Genomic DNA, 23,224 nt, shown 5'->3' on the forward strand with positions numbered 1-23,224 from the left:
GGATCTTAATAGAACATTATCAAGGGTGGTAGAACCTTCTCAAGGGTGGTGGAACCTTCTGGATCTTGGTAGAACCTCCATTCTTCTTGTAGGAGCTTCTCGGGGTGGTGGGACCTCAAAATGGGGGCGGGACACCCCAAAAAACCATGGTGGGGCCCCAAAAATGCATGTAGAACCTTATCAGTGTTGGTAGAACCTTCTCAGTGATGGTAGAACCTTCTGGATCATAATGGAACCTTCTGGGTCTTGGTAGAACCTCCATTGTCCTTGTAGGAGCTTCTCAGGGCCACAAGACCCCAAAATGGGGGCGGGACCCCCCACAAAATGGTGGTAGGACCCCCAAAAACCTCGATGGGACCCCAAAAACCCCCTTGGGACCCCAAAATCCGGGGGGTTCCCCACAATTCCTGTCAGCATCATGGCGGGTCCCCACCTCGGAGCTTCTCCCCACTTTGGGGACCCCGCCGGCCATTTTGGGCGCTCCCCCCCCATGGTGACCCCCACAGTTTTGTTAAGCACCCCCTCCCCTTTCTTTAGAGACGTTTTTTGGGGGGGATGGACCCCAAAAACGCCTGAAATTCACCCAAAATGCACCACCCCCCCCCCCCTCAAAAATGTAGGTGCGGAACGTTCCGGCGGGGCCGAGGAGGAAGAGGAAGAGGAGGAAGAGGAAGATGATGATGAGGAGGAAGAGGAGGAGGAAGAAGAGGCCCCTCAACATTGTGGGGAGGGGGCGCCCCCCCCAGCGCCCCCCCTGGGTCCGCTCTCAGCCCCCCGAAACCTCCATGAATGGCCCAAGGTGAGAACAGACCGGGGTGGGGGGCAACTTTGAGACCCCCCCAAATTATTTGGGGACACTTGAGAACTTCGGGACCCCCCCAAAAACATCAAGGGGGGGTCCCCAAAACCCCCCCAACCCCCAAATTTTAGTGCAACTTCCCAAATTTTGCCTATTTCACCCCAAACATTTTCCCGCCAAATTCACATGTTCATTTCAATGAGGATATTGGGGGGGGGGGGGGGGCAACTTTGACCCCCCCGCCAAATTTTTTGGGGACACTTGAGAACTTCGGGACCCCCCCAAAACCATCAAGGGGGGTCCCCAAAACCCCCCCAAACCCCCCAAATTTAGTTGCACCCCCAAATTTTGGTTATTTCACCCCAAATGTTTTCCCGCCAAATTCACATGCTCATTTCAATGAGGATATTGGGGGGGGGGGGGGGCAACTTTGAACCCCCGCCAAATTTTTTGGGGACACTTGAGAACTTCGGGACCCCCCCAAAAACATCAAGGGGGGTCTCCTAAACCCCCCCAAACCCCCCAAATTTCGTTGCGCCCCCAAATTCCTGCGTTTTCCCCCCAAGGAACGCGCCCTGATCCGTCGCCTGGAGCTGATCTGCCGCGCCGTTCTGTCGGGCGAGAGACCCCCCGACAATTTCGGGGGCGCCCCCCCCCCTCCCCCACACGCCGGGGGGGGGTGCGGGGGGGGGTTCCCCAAAACCCAGCACGACCCCCCCCCGTTCACCCGCCTGCGCCACGAGGAGAAGGAATTCACCGTCCAGATCAAAGACGTGAGTCCATAATCACCATTTTGGGGCGTTTCCCCTTAAAATTTAGGGGTGTTTTATTAAAGGGGGGGTGTTGATATTTTGGGGACCCCCCCATGCAGGAGGAGGGGCTGAAACTGACCTTCCAGAAGCACCGATTGGTCCCCAACGGGGCCCCCCAAAAGAAGAACAGTAAGAAATTGGTGGAGGTGAGTCGTTTTTGGGGTGGTTTGCGTGGTTTTTGACACGCGAAGATTTGGGGTGATTTGTTAAGATTTTGGGGGTGTCTCGATCGCAACAGCTGGAGCTGCGGTGCCTGGAGGGGCTGAGGGACCCGGGGGGGCCGCAAAGCGGGGAGCCCCCCCCCCCGTACCCCGAAAAATGGCCCCAGAAAAAGGTACCAAAGAGCCCAATTTTAGGGCGTCCTGTCCCTTTAAATCCCCCCCTTCACCTTGCTTAAACCACGCCCCCTTTTCCTCAAGCCACGCCCCTGCCCATATTAGGGTGTTTATGGGTTTAAAGCCCTCCCTGGATGAGGACACGCCCCCTCTTTAAGCCACGCCCCCTCTAAGCCACGCCCCCACTGCCCATTGTGTTGTGTTTATGGCTTTGAAGCCACGCCCCCTCTTTAAGCCACGCCCCCACCACCCATTGTAGGGTGTCTATGGCTATGAAGCCACGCCCCCTCTTTAAGCCACGCCCCATCCTTAAGCCGTCGCCCCCTTTCTTTAAGCCACGCCCCCACCAACCATTGTATTGTGTTTATGGCTTTGAAGCCACGCCCCCCTTCTTTAAGCCACGCCCCCTCTAAGCCCCATGAGGCCACGCCCCTGCGGCCAAGCCACGCCCCCCCATTCACAAGCAGTTCATCCCTCTTAAGGCCACGCCCCCTCATTCTGGCCACCCCCTTTAAACCCCGCCCCGCTAATTAACATATTTATGTGCTAATTAACATATCTTTTCCCCCCTCCCCCCTCAGCCCTTTCTCCCCCCTCCCCCCCCCCGCAGGTTTGGACCTTTCCAAGATGGCGGCCGCGTTCCTGGGGGGCGGGGCGAGCGCCGGAGCCCCGCCCCCGCCTTTCCTCCCCGCCCACTTCCGGCCGCAAGCCCCGCCCGCCCGCCCCCCCGCCAATCAGGAAGAAGAAGAGGAGGAGGAGGAGGAAGCCCCGCCTCCACCGCCCCCCTTCCCGCCCCTATTGGCCGACCCCATGCTCCCGCCCACTTCCGACTCCGACTGAGGCCACGCCCCCTCCTCCCCATGGCCACGCCCCCTCCCCAGCCCCGCCCACCGGGGCGTGGCCTCTCCCCTCCCCCCCCCCCCTTTTCCCTATTTATATAAATATGTAAAATGTGTCATAAAGGGGGCGGGGTCAGGAGGGGGGCGGGGCCTGCGGGGGGCGGGGTTTAGCGGGAGGGGGCGGGGCTTGGGGAGGGGGCGGGGCCGGGTTGTTTTTATAATAAAAAGGAGGCGAAACCGGAGCAAAAAAGAAAAAAAAAACCCAACAATTGGTGTTTTTTTGTTTGTTTGACCCCCCCCCCGTGATTAATTAAACCCTTTAATTAACCCTTTAATTAACCCTTTAATTAACCCTTTAATTACCCCGCCCGCTCATCAATCACCCGCTGGCCAATCACCGCCAGTAATTAACGCTCTAAAATCGCGCCCCGCCCTCTTCTCACCTCCCTAATTAACCGCCCCCCCCCCCCCACTAATTAATTAACCCCCATTAACGCGCCGCGTTTCCCGCCAAGCGCCGTTTCCCCGCCCCTTTTAACCCACGTGACGCGGGTCCACCCCCCCCAAACCACGTGACGCAGGCGCCGCCGCTCCGCGCTGCCTGTACCACGTGACGCGGGTCTTCCCCCATCACGTGACGCGGGTCTCTCCCGCCCATCGGCGGCGCCGCCGGAAGCGGAAGCGCGGGGGGAAGGACTTCCGGGCGGGAGGCTGAAGCAGGAGAAGGAGGAGGAGGCGGCGGAGGAGGCGGCGGTTCGGGGCCCCGCGGCCGCTTCGCTGCCCCGATGGCGCTTTCCCTGGACCGCGACGCCTATTACCGGCGGCTGCGGCGGCTCTACGGGAGCTGGCAGGTGCGGGAGCGGGGAGCGGCCGCGCGGGGGGGGGGAAATGGGGGGGGAACGGGGGGGGAGGGGCCTGAGCGGCGGTTTGACGGCGCAAAGGGGGGGGGAGGGGCGGGAAATGGGGGGGAGGGGGAGGAGGCGCGGAGGAGGGGGGGAGGGGGGGGATGAGGATGGGGATGGGGGATTGGGGGGGGATTTGGGGGGGGGTTGGGTGGTTTCTGGGGGCAGTTTGGGGCTGATTTGGGGGAATTTGGCGTCTGAATTGGGGGTTAGTTTGGGACACATTTTGGGGGTGATTTGGGGGGATTTGGGGGCTGATTTGGGGGTAATTTGAGGCTCATTTTAGGGCTGATTTGAGGGGATTTTGGGGTCTGATTTGGGGGGATTTTGGGGTCTGATTTGGGAGGTTTTGGGTGGTTTTGGAGAAGCAGTTTGGGGCTCATTTTGGGGCTGATTTGGGGGGTTTTGGGTGGCTTGGGGGGTAGTTTGGGGCTCATTTGGGGGGGTAGTTTGGGGCTCATTTTGGGGCTGATTTGGGGGGATTTTGGTGTATTATTTGGGGTCTGATTTGAGAGGTAGTTTGGGGCTCATTTTGGGGCTGATTTGGGGATATTTGGGGTCTGATTTGGGGGTTTTGGGTGGTTTGGGGGGGTAGTTCGGGGCTCATTTGGGGGCTGATTTGGGGGGATTTTGGGGGCTGATTGGGGGGTAGTTTGGGGCTGATTTGGGGGGACTTTGGGGTAGTTTGGGGCTCATTTTAGGGCTGATTTAGGGGTGGGGAATGGGGGATTTTGGGTCTGATTTTTGGGGGTAGTTTGGGGCTTATTTGGGGGGATTTGGGGTCTGATTTGGGGGGTAGTTTGGGGCTCATTTTGGGGCTGATTTGGGGGGATTTGGGTGGTTTGAGGGCGTAGTTTGAGGCTCATTTTGGGGCTGATTTGGGGGGTATTTTGGGGTCTGATTTGGGTGGATTTTGGGGGCTGATTTGGGGAGTTTTGTGTGGTTTGGGGGGGTAGTTTGGAGCTCATTTTGGGGCTGATTTGGGGGGATTTTGGGGTCTGATTTGGGGGGGATTTTGGGGCTGATTTTGGGGGCTGATTTGGGGAGTTTGGGTGGTTGGGGGGGTATTTTGGGTCTGATTTGGGGGAATTTTGGGGTCTATTTTGGGGGCTGATTTGGGGGGGGTTTGGGTGGTTGGGGGGGTAGTTTGGGGCTCATTTTGGGGTCTGATTTTTGGGGGGATTTTGGGGCTGATTTACGGGGTTTTGGGTGGTTGGGGGGATAGTTTGGGGCTCATTTTGGGGCTGATTTGGGGGGGTTTGGGTGGTTGGGGGGGTAATTTGGGGCTCATTTTGGGGTCTGATTTGGGAGGATTTTGGGGCTGATTTGGGGAGACTTTGGGGTAGTTTGGGGCTCATTTTAGGGCTGATTTGGGGGGACTTGGGGGTGGGTAATGGGGGATTTTGGGTCTGATTTGGGGGGATTTTGGGGGCTGATTTGGGGGGTTTTGGGTGGTTGGGGGGGCAGTTTGGGGCTCATTTTGGGGGTGATTTGGGGGGAATTTTGGGTGGTTTTGGGAGGATTTTTGGGGGTGGTTTGGGGCTGATTTTTGAGTGGTTTTGGGCATATTTTGGGGGGATTTGGGGCTGATTGTGTGGGAATATTGGAGTAGTTTTGGGGTAGTTTGGGGGTGATTTGGGGGGCTGATTTTGGGGGGGATTTTGGGTGGTTTTGGGGGTAGTTTGGGGCTCATTTTAGGGCTGATTTGGGGGGATTTGGGGCTGATTTTGGGAGGATTTTTGGGTGGTTTGAGGGTTAGTTTGGGGCTGTTTTGGGGGTGATTTTTGGGGCTAATTTTGGGGGGAGTTTTGGGTGGTTTTGGGGGTAGTTTTGGGCTCATTTTAGGGCTGATTTGGGGGGATTTGGGGCTGATTTTGTGGGGCGATTTGAGGGGATCTTTGGGTGGTTTTGGGGGTAGTTGGGGCTACTTTGGGGGATAATTTGGGGGGGTTTTGGGACTGATTTTGGGGGGTGATTGGGGGGGATTTTTGGGTGGTTTTGGGGGGGATTTTTGGGTGGTTTTGGGGGGGTTTTGTGGCTGATCATGGGGGGTGATTTTGGGTCATTTTGGGGGTGATTTTGGGGCATTTCGTGTCGATTCTGTGTGACTCCCCCCCCGTGTCCCCCCAGAAAGGGGAGGAGGAGCTGGGGGGGGTCGACGCCATCGTGGTGGCCGTGGGGGTGGACGAGGAGATCGTCTACGCCAAGTCCACCGCGCTCCAGGTACGTTTTGGGGGGTTTCCATCCATTTTGGGGTGGTTTTGTCCATTTTGGGGGGTTTCCTGCCTTTTTTGGGGGGGTTTCTTCCCCACTTTGGCGTTTCCCGCCATTTTTGTGAGGCGCTTTCCCGCCATTTTGGGGGCGTTTGTTGCCCATTTTGGGTTTCCCGCCATTTTTGGGGGGGGGGTCTCCCCACCATTTTGAGGTGATTTCCCTCCTTTTTCGTCATTCCCGCCACCTTCATGGCGTTTCCCGCCATGTTTACAACCCCCTCACCATTTTGGAGGCAATTCCACCATTTTGGGGGCTCCTACCCCCAGTTTTTTGCTGCTCCCGCCACATTTCTGAGGCAATTCCACCATATTTCACCAATCCCGCCACATTTCTGAGGTAATTGTGCTATTTTGTGTCAGTCCCACCACATTTCTGAGGTAATTCTGCCATATTTAACCAATCCCACCGCATTTCTGAGGTAATTTCCCCATATTTCACCAATCCCGCCACATTTCTGAGGTAATTCGGCCACATTTCACCAATCCCACCACATTTCTGAGGTAATTCCACCATATTTTACCAATCCCACCGTATTTCTGAGGTAATTCCGCCACATTTCACCAGTCCCGCCACATTTTTGAGGTAATTCTGCCACATTTCACCAATCCCACCACATTTCTGAGGTAATTCCGCCACATTTCACCAGTCCCGCCACATTTTTGAGGTAATTCTGCCACATTTCACCAATCCCGCCACAATTTTGAGGCTGTTCCACCATTTTTTGCCGGTCCCCGTTTCTGAGGCAATTGCGCCATTTTGTGTTAATCCCACCACATTTCTGAGGTAATTCCGCCATTTTGTGTCAATCCCACCACATTTCTGAGGCAATTCCGCCATTTTGTGTTGGTCCCACCACAGTTTTGAGGGGATTCCGCCATATTTAACCAATCCCACCGCATTTCTGAGGGAATCCCCCCCGTTTCGGGCCCCCAATGGCCGTTTTGCAGACGTGGCTGTTCGGGTACGAGCTGACGGACACCATCATGGTGTTCTGCGAGGAGAAGATCCTCTTCATGGCCAGCAAGAAGAAAGTCGAGTTCCTCAAGCAGGTGGCGCAGGCCAAGGGCACCGAGGGCGCCAACGGCGTCCCCGCCATCACCCTCCTCGTCCGCGAGAAGGTGGGACCTGCGGGGGGACGTGGGGTCTACAAGATGGACGTGGGTTCTTCTGGGTGGTTGTTGGGTCTATAAGATGGACGTTGGGTCTATAAGATGGACGTGGGTTCTTCTGGGTGGTTGTTGGGTCTACAAGATGGACGTTGGGTCTCAAAGATGGATGTGGGTTCTTCTGGGTGGTTGTTGGGTCTACAAGATGGACGTTGGGTCTATAAGATGGATGTGGGTTCTTCTAAGTGGCTGTTGGGTTTTTGGGGTTGGACTTTGAGTTTTTGGGGTTGGACGTTGGGTCTGCAAGATGGACGTTGGGTCTACAAGGTGGACGTTGGGTCTACAAGATGGACGTGGGTTCTTCCGGGTGGTTGTTGGGTCTACAAGATGGACGTTGGGTCTACAAGATGGACGTGGGTTCTTCTGGGTGGTTGTTGGGTCTTTAGTGTTGGACGTTGGGTCTACAAGATGGACATGGGGTCTACAAGATGGACATGGGGTCTACAAGATGGACGTGGGTTCTTCTGGGTGGTTGTTGGGTCTTTGGGGTTGGACGTTGGGTCTGTAAGATGGACGTTGGGTCTACAAGGTGGACGTGGGTTCTTCTGGGTGGTTGTTGGGTCTTTGGGGTTGGACGTTGGGTCTACAAGGTGGACGTTGGGTCCTTCGGGGTGTGGGTGGAACCCGTGGCCTCTCACCCATTTCTTTTGCCCGATTCCCCGTGTTTTCCCCCCAGAACGAGAGCAACAAGGCCAACTTTGAGAAGATGATCGAGGCGCTGCGGAGCAGCCGCGGCGGGAAGCGCTTGGGCGTCTTCTCCAAGGACAAGTTCCCCGGCGACTTCATGAAGAGCTGGAACGACTGCCTCAACAAAGAAGGCTTCGAGAAGGTCCGCCCCGCTCCCGCCGCCATCTTGGGCATGACCGCGGAGCCGCTGACGTTGTCCCCACCGCAGGTTGACATCAGCGCGGCCGTCGCCTACACCATGGCGGCCAAGGAGGACGGCGAGCTCAACCTGATGCGCAAGGCGGCCGCCATCACGTCCGAGGTGTTCACCAAGTTCTTCAAGGAGCGCGTCATGGAGATCGTGGACGCCGACGAGGTGGGAGCGAGCCGCCCGCTCGGCGGGGTTTTTGGGGCAAAAAGGTGGGGTTTTGGCGTAACGGCGGCGTCGTGGTGCAGAAAGTGCGGCACAGCAAGCTGGCCGAGGCGGTGGAGAAGGCCATCGAGGAGAAGAAGTACCTGGCGGGCGCCGACCCGTCGGCCGTGGAGATGTGCTACCCGCCCATCATCCAGAGCGGCGGCAACTACAACCTCAAGTTCAGCGTCATCAGGTGGGGACGAAACGGCGGAAATCGGGGCGTTTCGGGCGGTTTTCGGCGGGTTTTTGGCGTGTTTTTGGCGTGTTTTTGGCGTTTCAAGATGGCCGCCGCCGCGCGGGGGGCTCCTCCAAAATGGCGGCGCTGGGCGGTTTTACCTCATGAAGTGGCGGGAATAGGCGATTTTTACCTCATAAAATGGCCAGAATGGGTGATTTTACCTTATAAAATCGCGAGAATAGGTGATTTTACATCATAAATGTCCATATTGAGTGATTTTACCTCATAAAATGGCGGGAATGGGTGGTTTTACCTCATAAAATGTTCCTATTGAGTGGTTTTACCTCATAAAATGGTGGGAATTGGTGGTTTTGTCTCATAAAATGTCCATATTGAGTGATTTAACCTCATAAAATGGTGGGAATAGGCAATTTTTACCTCATAGAATGGCCATTTTGAGTAATTTTACCTCACAAAATGGCAGGAATGGGTGGTTTTACCTCATAAAATGTCCATATTGAGTGATTTTACCTCAAAAAACATCCACATTGAGTAATTTTACTTCATAAAATGGCAGTAATGGGTGAGTTTACGTCATAAAATGGTTATATTGAGTAATTTTACCTCAAAAAACATCCACATTGAGTAATTTTACTTCATAAAATGGCGGCAGTGGGTGAGTTCACCTCATAAAATGGCGGGAATAGGTGGTTTTACCTCATAAAATTGTTATATTGAGTAATTTTATCTCAAAAAAAGGTCCATATTGACTAATTTTACCTCGTAAAATGGCGGGAATGGGTGATTTCGCCTCATAAAATCATTACATTGACTAATTTTACCTCATGAAATGGTGGGAATGGGTCATTTCAGTCCCCGAAATTCACATTTCGCCCCCCAAACTTTACATTTTCCCCCCCAAAATTCACATTTTCCCCCCAAAAAAAAATCTCCAAATTCACGTTTTCCCCCCAAATTCATATTTTCCCCCCAAATTCATGTTTCCTCCCCGAATTCCAGCGACAAGAGCCACATGCACTTCGGCGCCATCACCTGCTCCATGGGCATCCGCTACAAGTCCTACTGCTCCAACCTGGTGCGGACGCTCATGGTGGACCCGCCGCAGGACATGCAGGAGAACTACGGCTTCCTGCTGCACCTCCAGGACGAGATGCTCAAGGAGATGCGGCACGGTGAGCCCAAAACGCCAAAATCCTACAATTTCGGAATTTTGAACTTTTGAAATTTCGAAATTTCAAAATTTTTAAGGTTTGAAATGTCGAAATTTTGAAATTTTGAAATTTCGGAATATTGGAATTTGCAATGCCACACTTTCAACATTTTAAAACTGAATTAGGGATTTGAAGTTTCAATATTCAACAATGTAAAATTCCAACGTTTTCAACATTCCAAAATTGTAAAATTTCCAAAATTTTGGAATCCAAATAATTTCAAATTTCAAAATCTCAAATTTCAAAAGTTTAACATTTTGAATTTTAAAATTCCAAAAGTTTAACACGTTGAATTTTGAAATTCCAAAAGCTTAACACGTTGAATTTTAAAATTCCAAAAGATTAACACATTGAATTTTAAAATTCCAAAAGATTAACACATTGAATTTTAAAGTTCCAGATTTTGAAAGTTTAAAATTTTGAATTTCAAAATTTTAGCATTTCAAATGTCAAGTTTGAAATTTCAAATTTTAAAGTATAGTTTTTCAAATGTTTAAAATATTTAATTTCGGAATTTTAAAATTCCAATTTCTCAAATATCAAAATTTTAGAATTTCAAATTTTCAAATATCAAAATTTTAAAATTCCAAATATCAAAATTTTAAAATTCCAAATTCTCAAATCTCCAAATTTCAAAATTTCAAAATTTTCAAAAATTTGGAATTTTGAAATTTGAAATGTTCCAAATGTTGAAAAGTTGCCATTTCTCCCCCAAACCCGCCATTCCCCGCCCCCCGGCGCCGGGCGGCCATGTTCCCCGTGGCGGCCATGTTCCCCGTGGCGGCCATGTTGCCGGGCGCAGGCGCCAAGCTGTGCGACGTCTACGCGGCCGTGATGGAGCTGGTCAAGAAGCAGAAGCCGGAGCTGCTGAGCAAGATCACCAAGAATTTGGGGTGAGAGCGGGGGGTTTTGGGGCTCCTGGGGCCGCTCTGGAATTTGGGGTGAGAAAGGCGGGTTTTGGGGCTCTCCGCAGCTTCGCCATGGGCATCGAGTTCCGCGAGGGCTCCCTGGTCATCAACAGCAAGAACCAGCAGCGCCTCAAGAAGGGTGAGGGAGCCCCAAAAGCCACGCGTTTCGCCCCAAATCGCCCTTCTCGACCCAAAACTGGCCCTTTCCGCCTCAAAATCGGGCTTTTCTACCCCAAATTGCCCTTTCCCACCGCAAGTTCTTTCCCCAATGCTCTCAAATTGTCCTGAATCTCCAAAATTTGTCACGCTACCCCAACATTTTCTCCGCCCCAAACCCCCCACAATTTCATCCCAAATTTTGTCCCCGACCTCCCAAAATTTTATCCCCAATTTCCTCCCGAATCTCCCAATTTCCTCCCAAATTTCCTCCCAAAATTTTGTCCTAAATTTCCCAAAATTAACTCCTGAATCTCCCAAAATTTTGTCCTTGAGCTCCCAAATTTTGTCCCAAATCTCCCAAATTTCCTCACAAACCTCCCAAAACTTTGTCCCAAATTTCCTCCTGAATCTCCCAAAATTTTGCTCCAACCTCCCAAATTTCATCCCAAATTTTCTGAAATTTCCTCCCCAATTTCCCAAATTTCCTCCTAAAATTTCCTCCCAAATTTCCTCCCCAAACTCCCAAATTTCCTCCCCAATCTCCCCAAATTTTGTCCCCGCCTTCCCAAAATTTCCCCCTACAATCTCCCAAATTCCCTCCCTAAATTTTCCCCAAATCCCCCAAAATTTGGCCCCCAAATTTCCCCCCCAGGGATGGTTTTCAGCATCAACGTCGGCTTTTCCGACCTCCCCAACAAGGAGGGCAAGAAACCGGAAGAGAAGACCTACGCCATCTTCATCGGGGACACCGTCCTGGTGGACGAGGTGACGCGTCGCGCCCAAAAATTTCCATTTTCCCCAAAAAATTCCAATTTTCCCCCCAAAATTTAAAATTTCCCCCCAAAATTTCAATTTTCCTTCTTAAATTTCAATTTCCTCTGTAATTCGCCTCAATTCTCAGGACGGCCCGGCCACCGTCCTCACGGCCGTCAAGAAGAAGGTCAAGAACGTCGGCATTTTCCTCAAGGTACCGAAATTCCGCCCAAATTTCGATTCCGAACTTTTAAATTTTAAATCTGAAATTTAAAAATTTGAAATTTTGACACTAAAATGTGGGGTTTTTTGTCCCAAGAATGAAGACGAGGAGGAGGAGGAAGAGGATAAAGATGAGGCCGAAGATCTTCTGGGGCGCAGCTCCCGGGCGGCTCTTCTGACCGAGCGCACGCGGGTGGGAGTTTTGGGGCGAAATCCGGGGATTTTGGGCAATTTTGGGCTATTTTAGGAGGAGTTACGGAGGGATTTTGTTGGTGGATTTTGGGGTTTTGGGGACACTTAGCAACAAGAATTTGTCACTTGAGGCCCAATAGCTTCTGAAATGGGCGTTTTGGGGCAAAATCTGTGGATTTTGGGCAATTTGGGGCGGATTTCGGGGCGTTTTAGGAGGAGCTATGGGGGCGTTTTGGGAGGATTTTGAGGCAGTTTGGGGGGAATTTGGCGTTTTGGGGACAATGATTTATCACTTAAGTGTACGGACAGGGCCCCAAAACGTCCGAAACGGGATTTTGGGGGCAAAATCTGGGGATTTTGGGCAATTTGGGGCGGATTTGGGGGCGTTTTAGGAGGAGCTATGGGGGGGTTTTGAGAGGATTTTGAGGTGATTTGGGGGGAATTTGGCGTTTTGGGGACAACTATTTATCACTTAAATGTACGGACAGGGCCCCAAAACGTCCGAAACGGGCTTTTTGGGGCAAAATCTGTGGATTTTGGGCAATTTGGGGTGGATTTTGGGGCGTTTTAGGAGGAGCTATGGGGGCGTTTTGGGAGGATTTTGAGGCAGTTTGGGGGGAATTTGGCATTTTGGGGACAATTATTTATCACTTAAATGTACGGACAGGGCCCCAAAATGTCTGAAACGGGATTTTTGGGGCAAAATCTGTGGATTTTGGAGCATTTTTTGAGGCGCTATGGGCCAGATCTCCAGGGCCGCCTGCGCCTTTCTTACCCCTTATCCCTCATCATTCGGGCGTTTCTGGGGCGTTTTTGGGCCGAATTTGAGCGTTTTTCGTCGAACTTGAGCATTTCGGGGGCGAAACGAAGCGTTTTTGGGTCGAATTTAAGCGTTTTTGGGGTTTTTTTGGCGCCAGAACGAGCTGACGGCCGAGGAGAAGCGCCGAGCGCACCAGAAGGAGTTGGCCACCCAACTCAACGAGGAAGCGCGGCGCCGCTTGACCGAGCAGAAGGGCGAGCAGCAGATCCAGAAGTAACCCAAAAACCCGCCTTTTCTGAGGTAAAAAACCACCGTTTTGGGTGTTTTGGGGGGGCTTGAGGTGTTTTCTCGCCCCCTAGGGCCCGCAAGTCCAACATCTCCTATAAGAACCCGGCGTTGATGCCCAAGGAGCCGCACATCAGGGAGATGAAGATCTACATCGATAAGAAGTACGAGACCGTCATCATGCCCGTCTTCGGCATCGCCACCCCCTTCCACATCGCCACCATCAAGGTACGGCCCCAAAACACCCCAAAAACACCCCAAAAAACCCCCAAAACCCCAAAATGGCCCCTGGAAACTTCAAAATGGCCCCTGGAAAGCCCAAAATACCTCAAAAAACCTCCAAAATACCTCAGAAATTCGCAGAAAAAAGGGCAAAAGTAGGTGCTTTTGGGATCCCACCTTCAGCCTGAGGTAATTTTGGAGTCCCACCTTCAACCTGAGGTGGTTTTGAGGTCCCACCTTCAACCCGAGGTAATTTTGGGGCTCAATCTCCAATTCAAGGTGGTTTTGGGGTCCCACCTTCAACCTGAGGTAATTTTGGGGCTCAATCTCCAATTCAAGGTGGTTTTGAGGTCCCACCTTCAACCGGAGGTAATTTTGGGGCTCAATCTCCAATTCAAGGTGGTTTTGAGGTCCAACCTTGAACCTGAGGTGGCTTTTGGGGTCCCACATTCCACCTGAGGTGGTTTTGAGGTCCCACCTTCAACCTGAGGTAATTTTGGGGCTCAATCTCCGATTCAAGGTGGTTTTGGGGTCCCACCTTCAACCGGAGGTAATTTTGGGGCTCAATCTCCAATTCAAGGTGGTTTTGAGGTCCCACCTTCAACCCAACGTAGTTTTGGGGCTCAATCTCCAATTCAAGGTGGTTTTGAGGTCCCACCTTCAACCTGAGGTAATTTTGGGGCTCAATCTCCAATTCAAGGTGGTTTTGAGGTCCCACCTTCAACCCGAGGTAATTTTGGGGCTCAATCTCCAATTCAAGGTGGTTTTGAGGTCCCACCTTCAACCGGAGGTAATTTTGGGGCTCAATCTCCAATTCAAGGTGGTTTTGAGGTCCCACCTTCAACCCGAGGTAGTTTTGGGGTCCCCCCTTCCACCTGAGGTGTTTTTTTGGGCTGAAACGGTGTTTTTGGGCGTTTTCCCCCGCAGAACATCAGCATGTCGGTGGAAGGCGACTACACCTACCTCCGCATCAACTTCTACTGCCCGGGCAGCGCCCTGGGCCGCAACGAGGGCAACATCTTCCCCAACCCCGAGGCCACCTTCGTCAAGGAGATGTGAGCCGGGCCGCCATCTTGGGTCCCCTTGGGTCCCCTTGGGTCCCCTTGGGTCCCCTTGGGTCTTCTTGGGTCTTCTTGGGTCTCCTTGGGTCCCGTTGGGTTCTCTTGGGTCTTCTTGGGTCTTCTTGGGTCCCCTTGGGTCCCCTTGGGTCCCCTTGGGTCTTCTTGGGTCTTCTTGGGACCCGTTGGGTTCTCTTGGGTCCCGTTGGATTCTGGGGTCACCTCAACCATCATTGTCCCCATTTGTCAAGGAGTCAGCCATCTTGGAGCCGTTGGGTCCCGTTGGGTCCCGTTGGGTCCCATTGGCTCCCGTTGGATCCCGTTGGGTTCCATTGGGTCCCGTTGGCTCCCGTTGGGTTTTCTTGGCTCCGGTTGGGTCCCATTGGCTCCCATTGGGTCCTGTTGGGTTTTCTTGGGTCCCATTGGCTCCCGTTGGGTCCCATTGGCTCCCGTTGGGTCCTGTTGGGTTTTCTTGGGTCCCATTGGCTCCCGTTGGGTTCCATTGGGTTTTGTTGGGTCCCATTGGGTCCCGTTGGGTTTTCTTGGGTTCCATTGGGTCCCATTGGCTCCTGTTGGGTTTTCTTGGGTCTTATTGGCTCCTATTGGGTTCCATTGGGTTTTGTTGGGTCCGATTGGGTCCTGTTGGGTTTTGTTGGGTCCGATTGGGTCCCGTTGGATTTTCTTGGGTCCCATTGGGTTCCATTGGGTCTCCTTGGCTCCCGTTGGGTCCCGTTGGGTTTTGTTGGGTCCCGTTGGGTTCCATTGGGTCTGGTTGGGTCTCGTTGAGTTCCATTGGGTCTCATTGGGTTCCATTGGGTCTCCTTGGTTCCCGTTGGGTCCTGTTGGGTCCCGTTGGGTTTTGTTGGGTCCCGTTGGGTTTTGTTGGGTCCCGTTGGGTTTTGTTGGGTCCTGTTGGGTTTTGTTGGGTCCCGTTGGGTTCCGTTGGGTCCCGTTGGGTTCCATTGGGTTTTGTTGGGTCCAATTGGGTCCTGTTGGGTGCCATTGGCTCCCGTTGGGTCCCGGGGTCTCCCCACCCATCACCACCCCCACCGTAGAACCTACCGGGCGTCCAACATGAAGACGCCGGGCGAGCAGACGGTCCCGGCCGTCAACCTCCAGAACGCCTTCCGCATCATCAAGGAGGTCCAGAAGCGCTACAAGACGCGCGAGGCCGAGGAGAAGGAGAAGGAGGTGAGGACAAACCCCCTCGAGATGCTTCATGGCGTCTCCTCCGCCCCCCGAAACGCCAACGAGCGTCACGACCCCCTCGTTTGGCTCCCCCAGGGCATCGTCAAGCAGGATTCGTTGGTCATCAACCTCAACCGCAGCAACCCCAAGCTGAAGGACCTCTACATCCGGCCCAACATCGCCCAGAAGAGGATGCAGGGGTCACTGGAGGCCCACGTCAACGGTACGGCGCCGCGCTGGCCAACATGGGCCTCCTGGTAGCCCGGGGATGTGGATTTGGGTGTTCTTTATGGTTTTTTGGGGTCTCCTGGTGGTTCTTTGGGGCTTCCTTGTGGTATTTTGGAGGTTCTCCATGTGGTTTTGGGGTCTCTTGGTGGTTCTTTGGGGCCTCCTCGTGGTTATTTCGCAGTTCTCGGTGGTTCTTTGGGGTGTCCTCGTGTCTCTTTGGAGGTTCTTCATGTAGTTTTGAGGTCTCCTGGTGGGTTTTTGGGGCTTCCTGTTGTTTTTTGGGGTCTCCTTGTTGGTTTTGGAGGTTCTTGGTGGTTCCTTGGGGTCTCCTTGTTGGTTTTGGAGGTTCTTGGTGGTTTTTGGTATCTCCTGATGGTTTTTGGGGTCTCCTTGTTTTTTGGAGGTTCTTGGTGGTTTTTTGGGGTCTCCTTGTTGTTTTTTGGGGTCTCCTTGTTGGATTTTGGAGGTTCTTGTTGGTTCCTTGGCGTCTCCTTGTTGGTTTTTGGAGGTTCTTGTTGGTTTTTTGGGGTCTCCTTGTTGGTTCGTTGGGGTCTCCTTGTTAGTTTTTGGGGTCTCCTTGTTTTTTGGAGGTTCTTGTTGGTTCCTTGGCATCTCCTTATTGGTTTTTGGAGGTTCTTGTTGGTTCCTTGGCATCTCCTTGTTGGTTTTTGGAGGTTCTTGTTGGTTCCTTGGCATCTCCTTGTTGGTTTTTGGAGGTTCTTGGTGGTTCCTTGGCATCTCCTGATGGTTTTTGGCGTCTCCTTCTTGTTTTTTGGGGTCTCCTTGTTGGTTTTTTGGAGGTTCTTGTTGGTTTTTTGGCATCTCCTTGTTTTTGGCCTCTCCCCACGGTCCTCCCCGCTGCCCCCCAGGTTTCCGCTTCACGTCGGTGCGCGGCGACAAGGTGGACATCCTGTACAACAACATCAAGCACGCCGTGTTCCAGCCCTGCGACGGCGAGATGATCATCGTGCTCCATTTCCACCTCAAGGTCTCCCCAACCTCCCCGCCCCCCCCCGGCCGCCCCCCGCGCTCCCCCGGCCCCAATTCCGCCGTTTCTCGCCCCAGAACGCCATCATGTTCGGCAAGAAGCGACACACGGACGTGCAGTTCTACACCGAGGTGGGCGAGATCACCACCGACCTGGGCAAGCACCAGCACATGCACGACCGCGACGACCTCTACGCCGAGCAGGTGCGGCCCCGGCACGCCGAGATGCCACCATTGGCATGGACGAGGCGCTTTTGGGCTCATTTCGCTCGTTTTTGGGTCCATTGGCCCCTCGTTGGGCGGGTTGACACCTCGTTGGGTCCATTGGCCCCTCGTTGGGTCCATTGGCCCCTCGTTGGGTCCATTGACCCCCCGTTGGGTCCATTGGCCCCCCGTTGGGTCCATTGGCCCCCGGTTGGGTCCGTTGACCCCTTGTTGGGTGGGTTGACCCCCCGTTGGGTCCATTGACCCCTTGTTGGGTGGGTTGAGCCCCCGTTGGGCCGTTGACCCCCCCGTTGACCCCCCATTGACCCCTCGTTGACCCCGCATTGGGTCACTTGGTCTTGTCTTTGGGGTCATTGACCCGTTTTGGGGTCGTTCAACTCATTTTGGGTCGGTTGACCCAGTTTGAGGTTCGTTGGTCTTGGGTTTGGGGCTAGTTGACCCGTTTTGGGGCGTGTTGACCCAATTTTGGGTCGTCCGACCCCATTTCTGGGTCGTCTGAGCCCGTTTTGGGGTCGTCTCACCCCTAGATGGAGCGGGAGATGCGGCACAAGCTCAAGACGGCCTTCAAGAACTTCATCGAGAAGGTGGAGGCCCTGACCAAGGAGGAGCTGGAGTTCGAGGTGCCGTTCCGGGAGCTGGGGTGAGTCCGCACCTTCCCCCTGCATTTTGGGGTCTCCAGGTGGTTCCTTGGGGTCTCCAGGTGGTTCCTTGGGGTCTCCGGGTGGTTCCTTGGAGTCTCCAGGTGGTTCTTTATGGTCTCCAGGTGGTTCTTTATGGTCTCCAGGTGGTTCTCTGGGTTCTCCAGGTGGTTCCTTGGGGTCTCCAGGTGGTTCTTTGGGGTCTCCTGGTGGTTCCTTGGGGTCTCCTGGTGGTTCTTTGGGTTCCCCAGATGGTTCTTTGGGTTCTCCGGGTGGTTCCTTGGGTTCTCCAGGTGGTTCCTTGGGGTCTCCAGGTGGTTCTTTGGGGTCTCCTGCTGGTTTTGCTGGTCTAACAGCGGGTTCTGTTTGGCAGGTTCAATGGGGCCCCGTATCGCAGCACCTGCCTCCTCCAACCCACCAGCAGCGCCTTGGTCAACTGCACCGAGTGGGTGAGTCGGGGCTCCAGCGACACTTTGGGGGGTCACCATTACCTTTGGGGGGTCACCATGACCTTTGGGGGATCACCACGACTTGGAGGTTCCAACAAATGTGAAGGTTCCTCAACATGTTGAAGGTTCCTCAATAACTCCAGAGGCTCCTCATGAGCCTGAAGGTTCCTCAGCAACTTGAAGGTTTCTCCAGAGGTTCCTCAATAACTCAAGAGGTTCCTCAATAACTCAAGAGGCTCCTCAACAACTCCAGAGGTTCCTGAAGATGTTGGAGGATCCTCAACAGCTCAAGAGGTTCCTCAACATGTTGAAGGTTCCTCAGTAACTCCGGAGGTTCCTCAGTAACTCGAGAGTTTTCTCAATAACTCAATAGTTTCCTTAATAACTCAGGAGGTTCCTCAACACGTTGAAGGTTCCTCAACACATTGGAGGTTCCTCAACAACTTCAGAGGTTCCTCAACAACTTGGAGGTTCCTCAACACATTGAAGGTTCCTCAACAACTTGGAGGTTCCTCAACAACTTGGAGGTTCCTCAACACATTGGAGGTTCCTCAACAACTTGGAGGTTCCTCAACACATTGAAGGTTCCTCAACAACTTGGAGGTTCCTCAACAACTTGGAGGTTCCTCAACAACTTGGAGGTTCCTCAACAACTTGGAGGTTCCTCAACACGTTGGAGGTTCCTCATGAGCTTGAAGGTTCCTCAATAACTCAAGAGGTTCCTCAACACATTGGAGGTTCCTCAACACATTGGAGGTTCCTCAACACATTGGAGGTTCCTCAACAACTTGGAGGTTCCTCAACAACTTGAAGGTTCCTCAACAACTTGAAGGTTCCTCAACAACTTCAGAGGTTCCTCAACAACTTGGAGGTTCCTCAACAACTTGGAGGTTCCTCAACAACTTGGAGGTTCCTCAACAACTGAAGAGGTTCCTCATGAGCTTGGAGGTTCCTCATGAGCTTGGAGGTTCCTCATGAGCTTGGAGGTTCCTCATGAGCTTGGAGGTTCCTCATGAGCTTGGAGGTTCCTCAACAACTTGGAGGTTCCTCAACATGTTGAAGGTTCCTCATGAGCTTGAAGGTTCCTCAATAACTCAAGAGGTTCCTCAACAACTTGAAGGTTCCTCAACAACTCAAGAGGTTCCTCAACACATTGAAGGTTCCTCAACAACTTGGAGGTTCCTCAAGAGTTTGAAGGTTCCTCCGCACATTGTGGTGCTTCCTCCACCACCAGAGCTCCCCCCACAACTCATGGTGACCCCAAAGCTTCCCCCCCAACCCATGGTGACCCCAGAGCTCCCCCCAACCCATGGTGACGCATGTCCCCCCGCAGCCGCCGTTCGTGGTGACGCTGGACGAGGTGGAGCTGATCCACTTCGAGCGCGTCCAGTTCCACCTCAAGAACTTCGACATGGTGGTGGTCTACAAGGACTACGCCAAGAAGGTCACCATGATCAACGCCATCCCCGTCGCCTCGCTCGACCCCATCAAGGAGTGGCTCAAGTACGCCCGTTCGGGGCCCGTTTGGGGACAATTTGGGGCCAAATTGCGCGAAATTCCAAATTTTGAGCATTTCCGGGCGCCGTTGGGCGATTCCCGACAAATTTTCAAATTTTGAGGGGTTTTCGGTGAAATTTGGAGGCGGCTTTTTGGAAGTTTCGCGGGGTTTTCCTCACGGAACTTCGAGATGATTTTGAGGCGTTTTCCTCGCGAAATTTCGAGGTGGATTTTGTGAATTTTAAGGGGTTTTGCTCATGAAATTTTGAGGTAAATTTCAGAAATTTCAAAGTGTTTTCCTCACAAAATTTTGAGGTGGATTTTTGTGAATTTTCAGGGGTTTCCCTCACTTATTTTTTGAGACAAATTTCAGAAATTCTGAGGGGTTTTCCTCACAAAATATTGAGGTGGATTTGGAGAGTTTTAAGGGGTTTTCTTCAGGAAATTTTGAGGTAAATTTCAGAAATTCTGAGGGGTTTTCCTCATGAAATTTTGAGGTGGATTTTGAGAATTTTCAGGGGTTTTCCTCATGTAATTTTTGAGGCAGATTTCAGAAATTTTGAAGTGTTTTCCTCACAAAATTTCGCAGTGGATTTCGAACATTTTGAGGTGTTTTCATCACAAAATTTCAAGGTGGATTTGGAACATTTTGAGGTGTTTTCCTCAGAAAATTTTGAGGTGTTTTCCTCACAAAATTTCAAGGTGGATTTGGAACATTTTGAGGTGTTTTCCTCAGAAAATTTTGAGGTGTTTTCCTCACAAAATTTCACGGTGGATTTTGACCGTTTTGAGGTGTTTCCCTCACGAAATTTCTTGGTGGATTTTGACCGTTTTGAGGTGTTTTCCTCACGAAATTTCGCGGTGGATTTTGACCGTTTTGAGGTGTTTTCCTCACAAAATTTCACGGTGGATTTTGACCATTTTGAGGTGTTTTCCTCACAAAATTTCGCGGTGGATTTTGACCATTTTGAGTGGTTTTATTTCGTAAATTTTGCAGTGGATTTTGAACATTCTGAGGTGTTTTGTTCACATAATTTTGAGGTAAATTTCAGAAATTTTGAGGTGTTTTCCTCACGAAATTTCGTGGTGGATTTTGACCGTTTTGAGGTGTTTTCCTCACAAAATTTCGCGGTGGATTTTGACCATTTTGAGGTGTTTTCCTCACAAAATTTCGAGGTGGATTTTGACCATTTTTGGGGGCGTTTCCTCGCGGGATTTTGAGGTGGATTCCACCAATTTTGGGCGCTCTCTGGCGTGTCCCCGCAGCTCCTGCGACCTCAAGTACACGGAGGGCGTGCAGTCGCTCAACTGGACCAAGATCATGAAGACCATCGTGGACGACCCCGAGGGCTTCTTCGAGCAGGGGGGCTGGAGCTTCCTGGAGCCCGAGGGGGAGGTACCGACACCATGTCCCCTCGTCTTGGTGTCCCCTCGTCTTGGTGTCCCCTCGTCTTGGTGTCCCCTCGTCTTGGTGTCCCCACATCTTGGTGTCCCCACTTTGAGCTTCTCCACATTGTCCTCAACCCCATGTTGTCCCCACGTTGGGTTGTCCCCACCCCTTGATGTCCCTTGCCCACCCTCTCCATGGTGTCCCCAACCCCACGGTGTCCCCTTGTCTTGGTGTCCCCTTGTCTTGGTGTCCCCTTGTCTTGGTGTCCCTTCGTCTTGGTGTCCCCACCTTGAGCTTCTCCACCTTGTCCCCCCATCTTTGTGTCCCCTTGTCTTGGTGTCCCCACCTTGAGCTTCTCCACATTGTCCTCAACCCCATGTTGTCCCCTCGTCTTGGTGGCCCCACCTTGAGCTCCCCCATGTCTTGGTGTCCCCATGTCTTGGTGTCCCCCCGTCTTTGTGTCCCCATGTCTTGGTGACCCCACCTTGAGCTCCCCCATGTCTTCTTGTCCCCAACCCCACGATGTCCCCACACTTGTTGTCCCCCCCGTTGTCCCCATTGTCCCCGCCGTCCCCAGGGCAGCGACGCCGAGGTGGCGGATTCGGAGTCGGAGATGGAGGACGAGACGTTCAACCCGTCGGAGGAGGATTACGAGGAGGAGGAGGACGACAGCGACGAGGACTATTCCTCCGAGGCCGAGGAGTCGGGTACGGCCCCGTGGGGCGACCGCGGGGCCCTGGGGGGCCACTGCGTCCCTATGGGGCCACCACGGCGCCCTACGGGGCCACCAAACCCACCACAGCCCCATGGAGTCCCAGCAGAACTCTGGGGAGATCAGACACACCATGGGGACCCATAGAGACCAATGGGGACCCATAGAGACCAATGGGGACCCATAGAGAGGGAGGGTTTTAGGACCCTGGGGAGTCCACAGAGGCCAATGGAGACCCATAGGAACCCATAGAGACCAATGGGGACCCATAGAGACCAATGGGGACCCATAGAGACCAATGGGGACCCATAGAGAGGGAGGGTTTTAGGACCCTGGGGAGTCCACAGAGGCCAATGGGGACCCATAGAGCCCCATAGTTCCCAATGGGGACCCATAGGGAGGGTTTTAGGACCCTGGGGAGTCCATAGTTCCCAATGGGGACCCATAGAGATCAATGGGGACCCATAGAGATCAATGGGGACCCATAGAGAGGGTGGGTTTTAGGACCCTGGGGAGTCCATAGAGACCAATGGGGACCCATAGAGACCAATGGGGACCCATAGAGCCCCATAGTTCCCAATGGGGACCCATAGAGACCAATGGGGACCCATAGGGAGGGTTTTAGGACCCTGGGGAGTCCATTGTTCCCAATGGGGACCCATAGAGACCAATGGGGACCCATAGAGCCCCATAGAGATCAATGGGGACCCATAGAGAGGGAGGGTTTTAGGTCCCAATGGGGACCCATAGAGACCAATGGGGACCCGTAGAGCACCATAGAGACCAATGGTGACCCATAGAGACCAATGGTGACTCATAGAGATCAATGGGGACCCATAGAGAGGGCGGGTTTTAGGACCCTGGGGAGTCCATAGGTCCCAATGGGGACCCATAGAGCCCCATAGAGACCAATGGGGACCCATAGGGAGGGTTTTAGGACCCTGGGGAGTCCATTGTTCCCAATGGGGACCCATAGAGACAAGTGGGGACCCATAGAGCCCCATAGAGGCCAATGGGGCCCCATAGAGAGGGCGGGTTTTAGGACCCCGGGGAGTCCGTCGGTCCCAATAGAGACCCATGGGGACCCATAGAGTGCCCCATAGAGTGCCCCATAGGGCCCATAGAGCCCCATAGAGTGCCCCATAGGGCCTGTGGAGCCCCATAGCGCCCCCTATGTTGCAGAGTACTCCAAGGAGTCCCTGGGCAGCGAGGAGGAGAGCGGGAAGGACTGGGACGAACTGGAGGAGGAGGCGCGCAAAGGTGGGGTCAAAGGTCAAGGTCAAGGTCGCCGCGACCCCCCCCACCCCCCTCCACAAGCCCATTGGGGGCGCGTCCCCCCCCCCCCAATAACGAGTGGGCACACCCTGCTCCCCCCGCCCCTTGCAATCGCGTGACCTCGTTGCCCCGCCCACAGCCGACCGCGAGAGCCAATACGAGGAGGAGGAGGAGCGTGGGCGGAGCCGCAAGCGCAAAGCCCCGCCCCCCCGGGGCCGCCACTCGCTTCCCGCCAAAAAGAAGAGGAAGTAGAACCCGCCCCCCCCCCCTCCCCCCCCACCCCCCCCAACCCCCCGCAGCGACTTCCGGGAGCATTTTGGGCCCCAAATCTCCCCAAAAGCACCTTGGGGACCCCAAAATTCTCCCCGGGGGGGGGTGGGGGGGGGTTAAAATTCATCATTTTCCCCATTTTCGTCGTTTTTTTTGTCGTTTTTGTTATTTTTTTTCTCTATTTATCG

At 53.3% G+C, this 23,224-nt stretch overlaps 2 protein-coding genes across 2 annotated transcripts in view; both read left to right on the forward strand.

The window, feature by feature from the left end:
- CHD8 (chromodomain helicase DNA binding protein 8) overlaps positions 1-2,812 on the forward strand; it is a 41,684-nt gene extending 38,872 nt beyond the window's left edge. The window contains 6 exon segments of the mRNA XM_080361593.1: positions 621-799; positions 1,366-1,572; positions 1,671-1,757; positions 1,850-1,945; positions 2,528-2,539; positions 2,541-2,812. Coding sequence (XP_080217719.1) covers positions 621-799; positions 1,366-1,572; positions 1,671-1,757; positions 1,850-1,945; positions 2,528-2,539; positions 2,541-2,786 — 827 coding nt within the window. The 3' untranslated portion in view covers positions 2,787-2,812.
- Positions 2,813-3,537: 725 nt separating this feature from the next.
- SUPT16H (SPT16 homolog, facilitates chromatin remodeling subunit) lies at positions 3,538-23,128 on the forward strand. The gene is made up of 26 exons (XM_080361592.1): positions 3,538-3,636; positions 5,818-5,910; positions 6,909-7,079; positions 7,804-7,956; positions 8,023-8,169; positions 8,250-8,401; positions 9,407-9,579; positions 10,421-10,511; positions 10,592-10,665; positions 11,338-11,450; positions 11,587-11,652; positions 11,758-11,853; positions 12,770-12,885; positions 12,972-13,125; positions 14,047-14,174; positions 15,233-15,368; positions 15,462-15,588; positions 16,463-16,581; positions 16,659-16,784; positions 17,333-17,445; positions 17,817-17,892; positions 19,226-19,395; positions 20,656-20,785; positions 21,357-21,486; positions 22,674-22,751; positions 22,906-23,128. Exons 1-26 carry the CDS (start codon positions 3,571-3,573, stop codon positions 23,016-23,018), a joined length of 3,111 nt encoding a protein of 1,036 aa, XP_080217718.1. The 5' UTR covers positions 3,538-3,570; the 3' UTR covers positions 23,019-23,128.
- The last annotated feature ends 96 nt before the right edge of the window (positions 23,129-23,224 follow it).

This window comes from Nesoenas mayeri (genome assembly GCF_963082525.1).
Source record: "Nesoenas mayeri genome assembly, chromosome: 34".
Classification (NCBI taxonomy): Eukaryota; Metazoa; Chordata; class Aves; order Columbiformes; family Columbidae; genus Nesoenas; species Nesoenas mayeri.

Coding starts and splice junctions, on each gene's coding strand:
- SUPT16H (XM_080361592.1), top strand. CDS start 3,571: ATGGCGCTTTCCCTGGACCGCGACGCCTATTACCGGCGGCTGCGGCGG. Junction 10,666..11,337: donor CCAGCAGCGCCTCAAGAAGG/GTGAGGGAGCCC, acceptor TTTCCCCCCCAG/GGATGGTTTTCAGCATCAAC. Junction 15,589..16,462: donor ACTGGAGGCCCACGTCAACG/GTACGGCGCCGC, acceptor GCTGCCCCCCAG/GTTTCCGCTTCACGTCGGTG.